This window comes from Spea bombifrons, chromosome 5 (assembly GCF_027358695.1).
Source record: "Spea bombifrons isolate aSpeBom1 chromosome 5, aSpeBom1.2.pri, whole genome shotgun sequence".
Taxonomy (NCBI): domain Eukaryota; kingdom Metazoa; phylum Chordata; class Amphibia; order Anura; family Pelobatidae; genus Spea; species Spea bombifrons.
In genome coordinates this window covers 65,603,848-65,621,270 of record NC_071091.1, presented here as the reverse complement: position 1 = coordinate 65,621,270, position 17,423 = coordinate 65,603,848, and the positions used below count along the sequence as shown (strand labels likewise).

Here is a 17,423-nt window from a genome sequence, read left to right as displayed (position 1 = left end):
ATGTAAAGGAGCTGTCTTCCAATTTCGTTTGACAACTGCAAACTTCCTAATGCAAAGTGTCTCCCAGTAGTCTGCTTTTTAGAACTAGGGTAATTTGTTTTGCACAGTATTTGCAAGAAAGTTGTCATTATTTGTGTAATACACAATAGCACTAAACTGTACATGTGATTCTGTATTAAAATACATTTTACTGGTGGTATTAATGTTTGCGGTATATTCCATTGTTACCGGTTGAATTTTTTTTACTATATTTAAGAATGGCAAGGATATTCTTGTATAATGCAATCAATGCTGTGGCCTGGTCTGGTATAGGTAATATGGTAAATTAATAAGAAAAAATATTGTGTTTTAGTAAGTTAAAGAACCAATTGTAAGTTTTTAGACAGAAGTCTGAAAAGTCCCAAATTTAAATAATAAACAAATGTTAAGATGAATGCAAAAAAAAAAAAAAAAAAGTAAATGAAGATAAATGGTCACAGAACAGAGAGCAGACCAGTCGTGCATGGATAAGCTCAATGTCGGAGCGCTAAAAAAAAAAAATCAGACTTATAGGACAGTAATGTTTTGTAACTGTGAAGAAACTTAATTGTGAAGTTTCCATTTAGTCTAATTTGGATGCAATACTAGTGCTGATACAATACCCATGGTAGTAGCAGGGCGTGTTACAGTATGGCATTAGGGAATATGTTTACGGTATGGTGAAAAAAGTGTGTGTGTGTGTGGTAGTGTATGGTTAGTGTTAGTGTGTGTGAAAGGTGTGTTATTCTCATTGTAAGTGTTCATGTGTTATTTACAGTGGGGACAGGAGGCATTGGGTGACCAGTAACCCTAGAATCACCCGAGATTAAAAATGTGTGTGTCATTTTGGAGCCAAAATGGGACTGAGATAAGGATCCAGAAAAGACACACACATGGAGGTTAAAGCTTGATTTTTGTATATATTCTGTGGTATGTGTATTAGTTGAGACTGGAATTAAACCATACAAGTCATTTCTAGAAGGCTATAGAAGGGCTTGAATGAGTCTGTTGGTTGTCACTTTGAGAATGTTACAGATAATGAAAGAAACATTGTGTAAAAGTATGGTGGATACCCGCAACATGTGTCACCAATGGGATATGTAGGTTCACTACTGAGAACATTTATTTAGTTATTAAGGTTTTATGCTAGATGTAAAGTACGTAATAAATTCCAGCATTCCCGAGTCTCTTCAAATAATATAATTACATTTATTTCTCCAATTTTGGAATACTTAGGGACACGCTCTGGAGGCCATCAAATATTATTGTTATTATTCCACATCCTCTACCTATGATTTTAGAGCAGAGGTGTGCGCAAACAGATGAGGAATTCTTGGTACCATTGCCTAAAAACGTGGTTTAGTTTTTATTGAAATGCCTTCAAGTTGGGATATCCAAAATTTGTGGTCTTTTTGTGTCCCTTGAGGGCTAGCTCTACACTCCTTTTTATTGTTTGTAGCATTTACTTTTTTCTATTTACTCAAAATGAAAATAATGCTTCTGGAACTAATATGATAATTTAAACATGAATTTACCTTTCTTTCCATAAAGGTAATCCAATGCTTCAGAGCCCGTTTCTTGACATGGATAACGATGGACGTCCATCACCAATTGGAAGACTTAGCCAGACGGCATCCCTACAGAGAGGAAGCAGCTTCCAGTCTGGGAGGAATGATAGTAAGAATTCATGTATCCAATCATGTTCAAACTACAGATTTTAAGGAAATGCATAATAATAATAATAAAAAAAAAAAAAAAAACACCCATGTTGTTTATATGCAATTACAATTTATTTTGCTTGGGAGATAGCCACTGCTTCCAGTATTTAACGTCAATGTTTTGAAGTATACTCTTGCAATCTGAAAGTTCATTTTAATCTATTATTGCCCAATAATAAATGTATTATTTACTCACAATCACATCAGCATTTAGATATCTGTTACAGTGTGTGGAGCTGGGAAATGGTTAATTGAAAACAGAAGAGCGATGACCTAAGATCTGTAAAACCTGTGGAGTGGTTAATACCTACTATTCATTTTGATATATACACTGGCAGACATGCAAATATGCAGTCATTTAGACAGGAACCGTTACTTATCAGATATATCTTTCTTATTTTTCAGCATGGAGATCGAAATCTCCGCATCAAGTGGCGTTCGTTGAAAAGCTGACAAAAGTGGTGGTTGGCCAGCTCCCTAATTTCTGGAAGCTGTGGATTTCGTATGTGAATGGAAGCATTTTCAGCGAGGTATAGTTTGCCAATCTCACTTTACAGCATCGTTGTGCCACATGTTTGCTAGTGTGTGTCCCTGCTTGTTTTTGTTAAGGCGGGTAACACTGCAAAGTTCTACATCTATCTGAAAAAGAGAATTAAATCAATTATTTTGTTACACGTAGTTCATCATAAACCCGCAAAGCATTACGAGGATATATATATATATATATATATATATATATATATATATATAGCGCTTGGTACTTGAGTCATTGGTAACATAAGGAAACCTGCATCAGTGAAACCACTTTTTTATGTATACTGGAGCCCATACCAGGGACTGGAAGTCTTTACTGGTTGATTTTATTATGACAAGACTTACCTTGTCTATACACTCTTAAGATACACCTTTACAAAAATCACATTCTCTAGGAGCTGTTGATGAAAACCAGCCACCACACACTCTGCATACAGTCATATCCAGTGATTTCATTCACATTTCATCTGTCGCCTTTCCTGTTCTTGCATTTTACAGCTCAGTATAATAAATATGCTAATGTTATGGTGTTTATAGATGAAACACCCACCTTATGTGTTCTATGGACTTGCATGAGTAATGCATCATTTTTGTCAAGATGGTCCTTCCCCCTGTTGGAAGACAAATTCAGGCCTTGGTAAGAGTAGATGAAGGGAATGCAAATGACTTCAGTATATGAAACATGCTGGTTTTGCCCCCTTGTGAATGCATTTACCCCCTCCCCTTACTGTTTCCCATGCAGGAGATATGTTCAGCTGAATACATCTCCTAGCATTGTGGCATGCTTATTGGCAGTCAGCTGCAGCGCTAACTTGCTGAACAGAGGGAGAGGGGTCTAATGAGACCCCTGTTCACAAGCCAGGAAAACGCTCTCATCCTTGGGAGTGCTTCCTACCACTGATTGGTTGCATGGTAGGACCCCAGAGAAAACTGTGAGATGCAACTTTTCCCTTAGGTTAGTGCTTTTATTTCATTTTAACCTTTTAAAGAGTGCCTTTGAAAGTACCAATATCACATAATAAGTTAATATGCATTCTTTGATGACGCGGTCTAGAGCATTAAACCATCTCTTTAAATAAAATAGTCCTCTTAAATGATACTGTTCCAACTATTCTTCTGAATGTGACTCTTTTCTAATCTAATGCAGTATTAGAACCTACTGTTAAATAACCACACTCTTCCCAGAAGGTATTTTTCCATCAGACAAAATTCATAATTATGGCCAGAAACACTCCTGACTTGTGGTCATGTGACCCAAAGCAGTCACTGATATGTTCTTACCATTGTATCAAGAAAGTTCCTTTTATGTGAGTAAACATTCAGGGGAAAAAAGTGAATAAAACTCAACTAAACACCACCATCTAGATGTATATTATTGAAAAAGTAATCTTCCCACATACAATCTTAACAGGTACCATTTTTAAGTTTTATTTAGTGTTTGGGTAAATCTGTTGTTTGGATAAAGTGTGTATGGTCTTTATATTTCCTTATGTTCTTTTTTTTTTCATGTTCCTGCAATGTAGTTGAATTGCTAGGCTCGTGAAAGGGCTTCTTTGTATAGTTCTAGGCAGCCAGACAGTGTCAACTTTCCTCTACATAGATGAGTCTTTTCCGTTCAACTTGTGCAGATGAGCCAGTGATCTACTCTCAGTGTGGGCTTACGCACATCTCGTTGTTTGCTACATTCATTATAAGTCTTTCTCTTATATTTGTTTACTTTTTCAAATGCGCTGCTTTTATAATGTTTTCCCTAGTATTGGGAAATTAGAGTGGCTATGATGGAAGAAGTGTATCAATAAATACATTTAAGCTTTTTTTTTTTTGTTTTGTTTTTTCTGATAATGGCTAATCTGGTGAGCAAAGCACTATATAATAAATAATCCTCTAGGAACCATCCGATCATTTTGAATTGTATTGCTACAGAATACGTATACACATATGTATGTATAACTAATTTTTTTCCTGTGCACAGACATTTCAAATCCAAATGTTTGTAGCAGTGGTTTCCGTGTGAAATATTTGAGTTAGCTTTAATTTCTAAAAAAATATCTGTATATTAGTGGATGCCATACAAATCCAACCTGCAAATAACTTGCATATATAGGTAGATACTGTGTGTAACTTTGCCTTTTTTTGGTCCGAAAATGAGTCAGATTCCTTTAAATCATGAAGTCAAAAAGTAGATCAGTTGGCCTGATGACAAATAAGAGTGCTTTTGCATGTGAGAGAAACTTTCGCGTTACTTGATGAATTTAGCCTTGATTCATAAAGTCTGTTGGCTTCCTAAAGGTTTAGAAACCAACCTTTAAAGCAGGTATTTACTCATCCGCCTATGCCTGGACAATTGAAATTAGTTATTGTTAAAGTGCTTACAGTTATTGCGGCATAACCAGGTTTAACCCCATAAGAACCACAGCTTTTCTTTACGCTACAGGACTAGAGTAATTTTCATGTTTTTATTATGTCTCATTTAGTGCACCTATGCAAATGATTTTTTTTGCAGGAAAAGTAGGTCTTTTTTAAAATCATATTCATATATGATTTTTTATGAATGAAACAGCTAGTATAAATCTAGATAAGTCTAAATAAAAAAGTTCAGCTTCAATAAATTTAACCGGTCATGCATCAGGCAGCAACAGCGATGATCCTACAATTACTGGTCATGTAGGAGCATCGTTTCATGAAGTACCTGGTACATCATTGGTCACAAAGGGGTTAAAACTTAAACGGACAGTTAGATTTTCACACATTTAGCTGTTCCTTTAATAAATTAAGGACTTGATGATCAAAATTACTTAGCGTAGAATCTCAAGTATAATATGCACAATTTACTCCTTTTTCAAGGGTCCTAAAAAAAAGGGGTACATACTTGATACTGGGGAAAAAAGCTTACCTCATTGATCATTAGAAAACTCTTTTGTATTATGTTAGCACAGCTAGACATTTCCTTGTTTTCTATGAAAACAGCTCCGTGACCCCAAACATTTGATCAGCAGTGTATATCGAGACTTGTAACCAAAATGAATACAAACACAATATTATTAAGGAGCAGTTAATGGAGACTTTCAGCTTCCCAAGTAGCAATATCCAAGAAATTTTAATAATGACCTTCCTTTTCTATGACAAACACATATTTTGTGCATAAGTTCCATTTGCTTTCATGCACTGGCACGTAGTCTATCTAGCTTTTTTCCAGTGACAAATCAAGGGTGGTAATTGGAAGCACAAATACCCAAATCTGCTGCCTGGCTGAGGCTTTTAAGACTGAAATCCATATTGCAGGAAAATTGAAATCAATAATTTATCTTAGACGTCCGTACTGAGGAACCGTTCATTACAATGTATTGGTTGGCTAACAGGAGTATGCAAAATTATAAAAAATCTAACTTTTTTATTCTTTTGTCCTACTAACAAGTACTGAAGAAAGCACAAATGCAAAGTTTCCCTTCCTCCTCTCGTGAATCTTAGTTTGGTACCATTGCAGTTTTTCTGGTTATCCTCTTTTATTCAGATAAAAATAGTTATAACATGCACAGGCTGTCCACAGGGTGTCAGTAAGTACATAAAGTATATCTTCTGAATAAAGAATGGTACTTTTCAATGAAAATGAGAGATATTTAGGTTTTTATCACATCACCATTTTACTGTAATTTTACTACATGTAAAGAGCTGAAATAAAGTTAATATTTGATGTTGTACATATATGATGAGTTTAAAGTTTCCTGTATTTTCAGGAGACGTAGTACATAAACTGTTCCACCTTGACAAAGCATAAAACATATCCATAAATACACCGATCAGCCATAACCATTTGACCACCTACCCAATATCATGTAGGTCCCCCTTTTTGCTGCCAAAACAGCCCTGACCCGTTCAGGCGTGGACTCCACTAGAACTCTGAAGATGTGCTGTGGTATCTGGCACCAAGACATTAACTACAAAAAACAAAAACTGTGCGCTTCTTACCCTAATAAAGTTGGCAACAAATATATAAACATAATATAAATGAGAGGTTTTGGTTATATGAATTGGCCAAAACATAATTAAGCTCACCCGCCACGTCAAGGCACACTCTCAATAGGGTGAGAACCTACTCTCACCTCCTACATAGTGGGCACACAAAGCAGTTTATACTGCTACCAAAACCTTATTAATGTGTTGGGGGAGGTGCAATTAAACCTCCTCCCCATTAACCCCTGGACAGCAAGCTGCAACCAGACTGATGAGGAGCCAACAACCTCAAATATGTGCAAACAGGGAAAAGAAAAAATGTCGGTGCGCTAAGCTAGTCACAGGCTCAAATAATACAAATGTGTAATACGAGGCCTACCAAACAGGTGTAAGCATGCTGCAAAAACAGTGTATTGGCTGTACAATGTATACAAAAAACAAAAACTGTCTGCGCTTCTTACGCTAATAAAGTTGGCAGCAAATATATAAACATAATATAAATGAGAGGTTTTGGTTATATGAATTGGCCAAAGCGTAATTAAGCTCACCCACCACGTCAAGGCACACTCTCCATAGGGTGAGAACCTACTCTCACCTCCTACATAGTGGGCACACAAAGCAGTTTCTCACCCTATTGAGAGTGTGCCTTGACGTGGCGGGTGAGCTTAATTACGCTTTGGCCAATTCATATAACCAAAACCTCTCATTTATATTATGTTTATATATTTGTTGCCAACTTTATTAGGGTAAGAAGCGCAGACGGTTTTTGTTTTTTGTATACATTGTACAGCCAATACACTGTTTTTGCAGCATGCTTACACCTGTTTGGTAGGCCTCGTATTATACATTTGTATTATTTGAGCCTGTGACTAGCTTAGCGCACCGACATTTCTTCTTTTCCCTGTTTACCAAGACATTAGCAGCAGATCCTTTAAGTCCTGTAAGTTGCGAGGTGGGGCCTCCATGAATCGAACTTGTTTGTTCAGCACATCCCACAGATGATGGATTGGATTGAGATCTGGGGAATTTGGAGGACAAGTCAACACCTTGAACTTGTGTTCATCAAACCATTCCTGAACCAGTTTTGCTTTGTGGCAGGGTGCATTATCCTGCTGAAAAAGGCCAATCTCAGGGGAATACTGTGTCTACAAAAGGGTGTACATTGTGTGCAACAATGCTTAGTTATATGGTATGTGTCAAAGTAGAATCTACATGAAAGGCAGGACCCAGGGTTTCCCAGCTGCCCTCGCCAGCTTGCCTTCTTCCCATAGTGCATCCTGGTGCCATGTGTTTTCCAGGTAAGCAACACACACGCAGCCTTCCATGTGTTATAAAAGAAAACGTGATTCATCAGACTAGGCCACCTTCTTTCATTGCTCTGTGGTCCAGTTCTTATGCTCATGTGCCCATTGCAGGTGCTTTCGGCAGTGGACAGCGGTCAGCATAGGCATCCTGACTGGTCCGCAGCTATACAGCCCCATACACAACAAACTGCGATGCACTGTGTGTTCTGACACCGTTCTATCAGAACCAGCATTAACTTTTTCCACATTGGCCAGCCTTCGCCCCCTTGTGCATCAATGAGCCTTGGCCATCCATGACTCTGTCGCTGGTTCACCGCTTTTTCTTCCTTGAGAAACTTGATAGGTACTGACCACTGCAAACCAGAAACACCCCACAAGAGCTGTAGTTTGGGAGATACTCTGACCCCATATGTGATGGAAAATGCAAGAATCTTTTATGGGTCCAAGTGATTAATTTGTTAAATGCCTTGTTTTAACCTCCAGTGCAGCTTAATCCCAAAATGGCACTATTTCCTAATAATGTAAGATTTCATGCTCATACTCAGCATGCATATTTTCATTTCTGTTTAAACCTTAATTGCTAGAAATCGGAAACTTGCAGTAATTCCATCATTCCATCAACTGTTAAATTATATAACAGACACTGAGCCATACACTTACGTTTGTGGATTTTAGATTTTTTCCATTTTCCTGGTTTGATTAGTACCTGGGTTTTGTGTCCTGGATGGTAATTTGGAATATTGTAATTTTGGGGCTGAAATGTTTATTATGTGGACCTTTCTGTTCCTTCTCTAGCTTATATGTAAGGAGAAAGCTCTCACACGGATACCGTACATCTGGACTGGTGCAGAATATTGGTACCTCTGATTTTGTTCCGGACATTTACCTTTTTTTTGTTTTGTACATTCTAAAGTTTTGATACATCAATGATACTGACCTTCAGAGACGGTTATGGTGCTTTTGTCACCCTAGTATATTTTAACATAAAAAATGTCTTGGTGACAATAAATTTTTTTTAAAATGGCTGCTTGTCATAGCATGGCTATATAGCTAGACCAAACAAAGATCTATTATTGGGGTAAATAGGGTAAGTTCTGCAGGTAACCACTAAGTAATTTAGAAAAGAATTTCTTCAGAGAGAGTCTTTTTATTATCAAAAGCAGTGAACTATGTTAAGCAATAGAATTAATAATTGAGTTTAAAGAATGTTGGAAAGCTCATAGCAGAAACCTAAACTGCAATATTCATAGGTTCATGTGCTGTAACTATATTGTTTTAAGGTAGACTAACGCCAAGGCTGCTACCATGCTAAATATTTTTTTTAGATAGTCTATATTTATATTGTGATGTTTTCCATTCCTAAGGATCTTAATGATATTCAGAATATAAGGCTTATACATAACTTCCCTGGAAAATGGTGTCAGAGAGCAAGAGGTCTGTCTGTAGAATTGAGAACTATCATCTTCACAGCTTTTAGTGTAATTGAATCAACTCCGACGTCTGTAGAGCATCATGTCACCATTTGTTCCTGACAGAGTTAAAGGATAATGATTAAAAAAAATTATGCATTTCTAGATTGTAAGTTCTTCGAGCAAGACCCTCCTAACCTTTTGTTTCTCTAAGTCCAAATTGTTATGTTATGTTATGTTATGTCCTTTATTTTCCCCTTCATAGAGTACTATGGAGTGTAAAGTACTACAGCACTATATAAATAAAAGAAATATTTGGTGTAAAATTTACAACCCAGATGTCGTCAGGAACAGAGACTGCCGCAGTCAACCTTAAAACATGCATGTACAAATAAAAATGGGGCAGAATCAAGAGGCAAACAGGCCATGGTTTGGAATGGACAGGCTTACATTAATTGGCCAAAATACTTGCCATTGTATGGAACTGGATTGTGACGTATTCTACTGATTATTTTTAACTGGCTTGATTTAGAATATGAGCTGTTTACAACACACGCTAAATACTTTGCCTTTGTAATTTGGATGTAGACTGCAGAAAAGTCCGGCCAAATGGAAAAATCCAAGAAAAATGCAAGACAACGACAGAATGACTTCAAGGTGAGCTGTGTTTGATCATTTTTGCCATACCACGGAGGAGGATTGCTCAAGCAGCCAATCAGTGGCAGAAAAGTGCATATGATGGCTTGACTGTCCCTTTAACTTAGACAAACATACCAGAAGATTTAGCCAATATCGTGCTTTCTTTTAGAGCATGTTGCAGAATACCTTTTGTAAAGCCTATTACAAAATTCATAATTTCCGTACCGGTTGGATAAACTTTCCTGCATTGCTCTTGACCACATCTTTACTTATGTATGCTTGTTAAATTGTGTGCCTTGGGCACTAACTTATTGTTTGTCGTGGCTATGCAATGCTTCACTTTTTGAAAAAATTTAACATTAACTGTTTAGGTTGCAATTTTTAGTAGCATCAGAGTTGCACCAACATTGCTTGTAATGTATTGTCATTTTGGGAGTATTGGCATTCATTTGCCATGTCAGCGGATATATCCTTTGATTCAGAACTGCTAATATGCCAGCTGGCTTATTGTATGGTGATATGATTATTGTTTAAAAACTGTTGTTTGGTTTCTGTGTTGCAGAAAATGATACAAGAAGTGATGCAGACACTAGTAAAGCTCATCCGTGGGGCTTTGCTTCCGTCTAGCCTTGGGGAAGAAGAACGTAGATATTATGGAGGGTGGGACTTGAAGAGTGACCTATCTGGCTCCTGGATAACACAAGTTATCCAAACTGTTCGGTGAGTTGGGAGATCATCACTTTCAATGATGCACTATTTGTATAAATGTCAGTGCATAACTAGTTTTTTATTGTAGTATGTACTCCATAACAGTTTTATTTTTAGTGCAACAAGCCAGCTGTTAAGCATGTGGAGCTTCAGAATACTCTTACCTTCTTCTGCCATGGGGAGCATCCATCAAAAGCCCTAAACCATGCTTTTTACTGCCTTGTGCTAAACAATAGAATTTCTAAACATTAAAGGGGAGCCGCCACATTCAAAAAATCAGTATTAATACATTTAATAATATTAAAACTACCTATAGTTTGTACATATTCCTTTCTAGTCAGTGTAACTGTTTTTAAAAGTGAGGGACTGCATGCCCTATCAAGAACTGTGTTAGATGTAGCATATGATGTACGGTAATTTCCAATCCCATTGGCATCATGTCCTCCCTTTACCCTTAGGCAACAAAAACAAATCAGCTTCCACCAAAATGCAAGAACTTAATGGGGAGGTAGAAGCAGCCACATCTTTAGATGAATGCTACACATATACATTCTCTAGATTGTAAGCTATATGTTTGATATCCCATGATGCTGCAATTTCACAAGCCTATAAGCAGATGTGACAGAGCCTGAGTGCTGAGGTTTCTGGTTCTGCAGGGTTTCTCTCTCATATCTTAAATCTCTGGTGTCTTCCGTCGTCTCCTTTTCTAGCAGTGCCTACAAGTTACTGGTTCCTTGACTCACAGAGTGAGTACAATGGGTCAGGAGAACTGAAAAAACAACTTGTTGAGCTCCATCATTCATCCTGAGCTTTTCATGTGACACTATGATGAAGTGAAAGTCCTCTGTTCTCATGTTGGGGGAGCAGTTACCTACCCCTACCTATCCCAAAATCACAGGCATTTATTCATAAAATAAAGTATTTGAATAAATATGCCAAACACATAACACAATAATTAGACATAAATTAATTATAAATGAAATAATTAATAATATTTATTTTTTACCTGCCAATAATATTGTAATATATTGTGTATATGATATTATATACTACCATGCAATAATATTTGTTTTTTATTATTATTAAGTATCATTACAATAACCCCACCATCAAAATAAAAATCTACCAGTCGAGTATTAAGCTATTAAAAGGCGATAACAATATTGTTTTAGTTAATATTTTCGTTTGTATAATGTTAACTGAATACATAATAAGCTGCAGTTTTTTTATTTATTGTATTCATATCTGTAGATACAGTTGTTCACATGGTGGTTGTGATCTTAGCAGCCGTGTCCAGTTGTTTTATCTAATTTATTAAGGCAATTTATGGGTTTTAAGTGATTTTAATTAACTGATTAATCAAATGCAACGTTGTGAAGGAATGAGGACTTTCATTCTCTCTTTGTTTCTCAGGCTTAGCTATGAGTCCTTGACTGCTCTTGAGATACCCAATGATTTGTTGCAAACCATACAGGACATGATTTTGGATTTAAGAGTACACTGTGTCATAGTCACTTTAAAGCAGACTACAGAAGGTAAGGTTTTCATGGGAAAGAAAAAAATATGGTATACAAACTGCTTAATCTTATGGTTACATGAATGCTGAGCGCAGGGTCCCTGTGTACAAGTATACAGAACCTTTTTTCGTTCAGTGAGCCTCTGACCTCATTCTGGCAGCTGGGGGCTAAGTCTCTGTGTCCCTGGAAAATATGGGGCATCTCTGTAAAAGAAATCCAATTTATAAACATTTTTGTGTCTATTGTGATATCTTGAAAAGTATATAGAAATTCCTACATTTACATGACCCATCTTTTCCCTAAAGCATGCAATTTTAATAGGTTTTTGAGACTTTAGCGATAGTGGTTACTACCCACTCACTTCCTGTGGGTCACCACACATTGAGTGTGTGATAAGGAGTATGACTTTTCTTTGGTTATCATCCCGCTAGTACAAATGATTTCCTCCCAGCCAGTCATTTGAAGTTAAAGGCCCAAATATTATATTTGCAAAACAACAATTGGCATTATTTTGCATAACATAACATTTTGGACTTACAGATGCAAAAGGCTCAAAGAATCGTAATTAAAATGCCATTTTCCAATATATTTTCTTTGTTCAGTGTTGTGATCATCATGAGTAATCTCACTTTAATTGACTTGTTTCAGAAGTTAAACGCTTAGCTGACAAGGAAGATTGGATTGTTGATAATGAAGGGTTAACTTCATTGGTAAGTACTCTTAAATTATTAAAACTATTAAAGCAATTTGAATCATTTATATGATACTTACCCATGCCTAAATCGTGCCGAAACACTTCAGGAAAATTGAATTACCTTCGAATGTACACTTAACTGTAAAATTAAAAAAAGGAATAATAGAAATACACAAATATGTCAACGGATTAAATAACTAGACAGCATGATTTCAATATAAATGATAGAAAAAAAATCCTACTTTACAAAATCTGTATTAAATACCTCAAATTGATCTCCTTTGGAGATAATATAGGCAAACACAATAAAAGAATTCAAGAAACCATGGGGAGTACCCCAAAGCATCAATGCATAAAATGATCCTGGGAGATCTATTCAGTAAACCATGAATTACTGACAGAACAGTGCCTCCAATAGTCTGCCTTGGGATTGTTATGTCCCAAGTACATTATTTTACATTTCTCAACATTAAACTGCAGCTGCCACCCTTACTATTATTATTATTTGTAGTTTTATATAGCGCCATCAAATTCCATAGCACTGTACAATGGGTGGACAGGACAAACATGTAGTATAAAATCATAACAATTTGACTTACAGAGACAACAGGTGATGAGCTTACACTCTAATTGACGCAAATAAATTTGCCATTTGGCTTGCCCCACCTTTTTACAGACCTCTAGATCTTCTGCAAAAAGACATATCTTACCATTAAGACATTTCTTAATATTAGTAATAAAATAGTATGGGTCCCAGCACTAATCCCGGGGTAACCCAATAATAACAAGACCTTCCTCTATATATATATATATATACACAACAACCGTCTATCTCTTGTTACTCAACCACTGCCTTATCCATTCAGTTATTTTAACATCCAAAGCCAAACACTGCAATTTATTTACGAGGCTGAAATCTAGGTCGGCTATTAGATCTACTGCATCTCCCTGGTCTATTATTTTAGTTACCCAGGCAAAAAAAAAATAAGTAGTGGAAATGGAAGGAGATGGGTGATTCACCAGAACACCTGTTTTATGTTTTGATTTAAGTACTTTTCATGTTTGGTAGGTTTTATGTGGTGTAGAGTGGGGTCTGTTTACTAAGGAGGAGAGTTGGACATTTCATCTTTATGATATTACTATGCATAGTTGAAGGGAAAACCTCATTGAACTTCTCCTGTAAGAAAGGGCCTGCATAAAATGGTCTTCTCTGATTTAGCTATACATTAAAGCAGGGCCAGCTCACCCCATCTTTCAGGAGAAGGTCAATGGGGTTTGCTATTCATAAGATATAGTTACATTAGGGAGTCCAAATGTTCTACTCCCCTGCAAACTCCTTCTTTAGTGAATAGACTCCAAATGTATATGTGTTTGACTCCAACAAATTAGAAAGAGAAAAAACGTAATAGAAAAGCGACCCGCCATTGTACACTGCAATCCACACATGTTCTTGAATGGTGTGATCAGAACGCAGACTTCCACATTGAGCTGTTTTAACCACTTCCTTTATGGGGAAAACTAGTCAGTAAAAAAACAAAATAAAAAATGAGTGTTTTAACATTATCTTGTTTTGAAGCTTATCATCTATGTCGCTTTGATTTCTGTACTTCAAAACCTACAGACTATTAGGGGAATTATGTCGATAATTATCAAGAGACAGTAGATTGCCCGTTAATTAGAGTGTTTTATTATATATTTATATAGAGAGATATATATATCACATATACACACACACACTTCTATTTCTTAAACCTTTCTCATGAATAGTATGTAAAATAACCACATTCAAATAAATCATCAGAGCCTTCTGGAAAACCATAACAGTGACTAAACTGCCTGTAAAAGGTGCATGCAATGGATTCCTTTTCAAGATTTTTGCTTTGAATGTGCCTTTATTGGCTTGTTTAAAGCAGCTCTTCTTATTGCAAGGAATACATCTATTACTATTATTATTATTATTAACAGTGCGTATAGTTTTTCTATGATCTCTAGTTAATATTACTTATTAAAGTCCACCTGTCATCGAAAAATGACAAGGTGTTACTTGGTAGAGGGAAATCTCTAACCTTTACATTGTGCTAGCATATGCATATGGGAAAAGTGATGTTTCATTTAAAATTTCCTCCTGCACTAAGGCAGCGTTGAGATAAAACTGGCAACTATGGCCACAGGGTTGCCTGCGTGCGCACGCACTCACAATCCTCATCAGAATGTCACGTAATTAAACAGAAGAATGAGCATGCATGTCATATGGAAATCATCCAGTATTTAGTGAAGTATGACTCCATATGTACTAATGACTTTACTGTATGTATAATATATATGGTACTTTCCTGTAGTGGACCCTGTCGCCATCCACTGTATAAGTAATTCTGTGTAGGTCTAGTTTACTGTATCTTTTGTGAGATACTTTGAACTATCTTTATTTGATACAGTTTCCAGAGACCAGCCCACCGTACAAATCGCACAACAATCGACCAGCCTAACAGCCATTGATTCTTGTAAATGTTGCATTGTTTGAGTGCTGAAGTGCTCCATCTGAATAAAATCTGAATGCTCATCTTTTTATTATGTTTTTATTGCAGCCAACGCTATTTGAGCAGTGTGTTGTTCACTCCCTGCAATCCCTGAAGCCAGTCATTGAATGCAAGCCTGGGGAAGCAAGTGTAAGTGCCTTCATAGGTGGAATTAGGAATAATTATTTAAATAACTGTATTATTTAAACACAAACAAAGCAGATCGAGTATTTTAGGATCAGAGATTGATTTGTGATAAAATTACTTGCATTATTATTATTATTATTATTATCTGTAACATATCTAAGGAAACACTCATTGACTATACCTATGGAAAACCTTTTTAACTATATTTTAGTAATTTAAAAACCTAGTTTAGAAAAAGACAACAATTCCACATAAAGAAAATAATTTTTTTTAAATTATTTAACCTGAAATTAAATAAATTGATAGTTCCCTCTCAGATTTTAGGACTTTTTTTGAAAAATGCGCTTAGTGGTTTACATGACGTTGTAAGCTGTCAGCCCATAAAACGTGTGATGTCTAGTTTGACCCCATATGCGTATCTTGGACATTATAACAGTGTAATGCGCTGTGAGCTCCATGCCTGATCCCTATACATATCTGTACCCTTTAAAGCTATCCTGTTACTCTTAGGCTGTTGGTTTCACAGTAGGGTCTGGCCACAATTCCTGAGAAATGAATGGTAAGGTGTTTAGATAGCTAGGTGTGCTTTGTTAACTCTTCCTGTGCCATGGAATAGGTTAACACTTGCATTGATGTAACACCTATTTTATCATAAACCGGTATTTTCCATTTTAAGCAATGGGGTAATTCCGATATAGTTATCATCACTTTACTACCGCAGTGGCAAACTGACTGTATATTTGTATAGCAACTGTAGTTTAAAAACATTACTTTTATGGTTTTTTTGTTAATACAGATTTTTCAGCAACAGAAAGTACAGGATGACATGTGCCAGTTGTGCATTCGTCTTATTCAGGTATTTCAAATTATCTTTAACAAAAGAACTAAATGAAAGACTGCAACACCAGCCGACTCTTTCCAAATGGTGCTGCCCCTGCAGCCGGGATCAGCCATTTACAAATGAATCTATTAGTGCACATATATTCTGAATAAATGAATCAATAACTTAAATGCTAATACAAAATCACTTTTGTCACTTTTTCCCTAAAACAAAATTCCCCAAAAAGGCACATCAATTATTGTTTCGTACCTATTTTTTCAATTTTTGTTTTACATTAATAGGTCTTTATAGCCAGCCTAGAAAACCTGAGCACAAAACCTGAGGGTAATATGGACACAATGCAGTAAGTATTACAAGCAGATCTGACACATTTCCATGGAAATCGTTTTTCACATATATTTTAGGTCAAATGATTTGCTTAAAAGTATCACTATTCAGATTCAACAGTTTAGTACGGACAAACTATTACATTTATATTGAGAATTGTGCTGTAGAAATAAATATAATTTATATAACTTTCATTAAACATTGATTTAAGAAAATGTAACTTGCAAGTTGTGAATAGCGTCTTTTTTATAAATATAGTTCTGGAGAATCCCTAAATTTAAATATGTTGAATGCAAACATATGATCATTTTAGCAATTATTTGTTTTAGCAAAGTTAAAAATATAAATGAATTCAAATGCATACAGGACCAATTTTAAGTAGCTACCAATTTTGTAGTTTGGGTAAAATTAGTTATTGTTTCTTAAACAAGTATTACTTTACATAAATACACTGGGCTGGATGCCAGGTATCATTCACACACCCAACCTCGAATTGAACAAATACAGATTTTTGGGCTTCCTAAATCCCCAAATTATTAATTTATACATATTTTTTTCTTTAAGCATTTCACTTGATGTTTCCTCTCCTGATTTATTTGGGAGTATCCATGAAGACCTTACCATATCACCTGTAAGTATTGTTTTTCCTTTCTTCAGTGAAATTTGCAAAACACAGCATGAGTCTATAATTATAAAAAAATAACACAGATGTATGACTTTAAAATCCCCAGCGTTTGTATGTTTAAAATATATTAACTATATAACCTTTATAACACTTTATTGAGCTGTTTTAACCATAGTATATTGTCCGTTATATGGCCTCTCTTAGAATTGGATATTGCAGAGAATATTGGTGCGTTAGTTTATGAGAATTTGCTATGAATCACACAGCACTTTCTTTCGTAGAATTGTTTACGGTTTCTTTTTTCTAATACAAAAGTCAATTGCTTGCCAGTCAGTAAAATTTACCTTTCATCCTATTAAATTAGGAAGAAAAACCTAAAATTGGCTATTTCTCATTCATAGAATTCCTATATTGGTTTTTAGACATTATAATGAACTGTATTAGCTAACGTATTCATTCAACCGTATTACCAAAA

The 17,423-nt window shown here is 35.8% G+C and overlaps 1 protein-coding gene across 2 annotated transcripts in view; it reads left to right on the top strand.

Annotated features, from left to right (window-relative positions):
- EXOC2 (exocyst complex component 2) overlaps positions 1–17,423 on the top strand; it is an 83,423-nt gene that overhangs the window by 54,932 nt on the left and 11,068 nt on the right. For both annotated transcript variants that reach the window (XM_053466090.1, XM_053466091.1), the window contains exons 12-21: positions 1,570–1,695; positions 2,142–2,266; positions 9,523–9,591; positions 10,136–10,293; positions 11,695–11,816; positions 12,447–12,508; positions 15,078–15,158; positions 15,952–16,011; positions 16,278–16,339; positions 16,888–16,954. In XM_053466090.1, the coding sequence (XP_053322065.1) occupies positions 1,570–1,695; positions 2,142–2,266; positions 9,523–9,591; positions 10,136–10,293; positions 11,695–11,816; positions 12,447–12,508; positions 15,078–15,158; positions 15,952–16,011; positions 16,278–16,339; positions 16,888–16,954 (932 nt within the window). The remainder of the gene's footprint in view (positions 1–1,569; positions 1,696–2,141; positions 2,267–9,522; positions 9,592–10,135; positions 10,294–11,694; positions 11,817–12,446; positions 12,509–15,077; positions 15,159–15,951; positions 16,012–16,277; positions 16,340–16,887; positions 16,955–17,423) is intronic.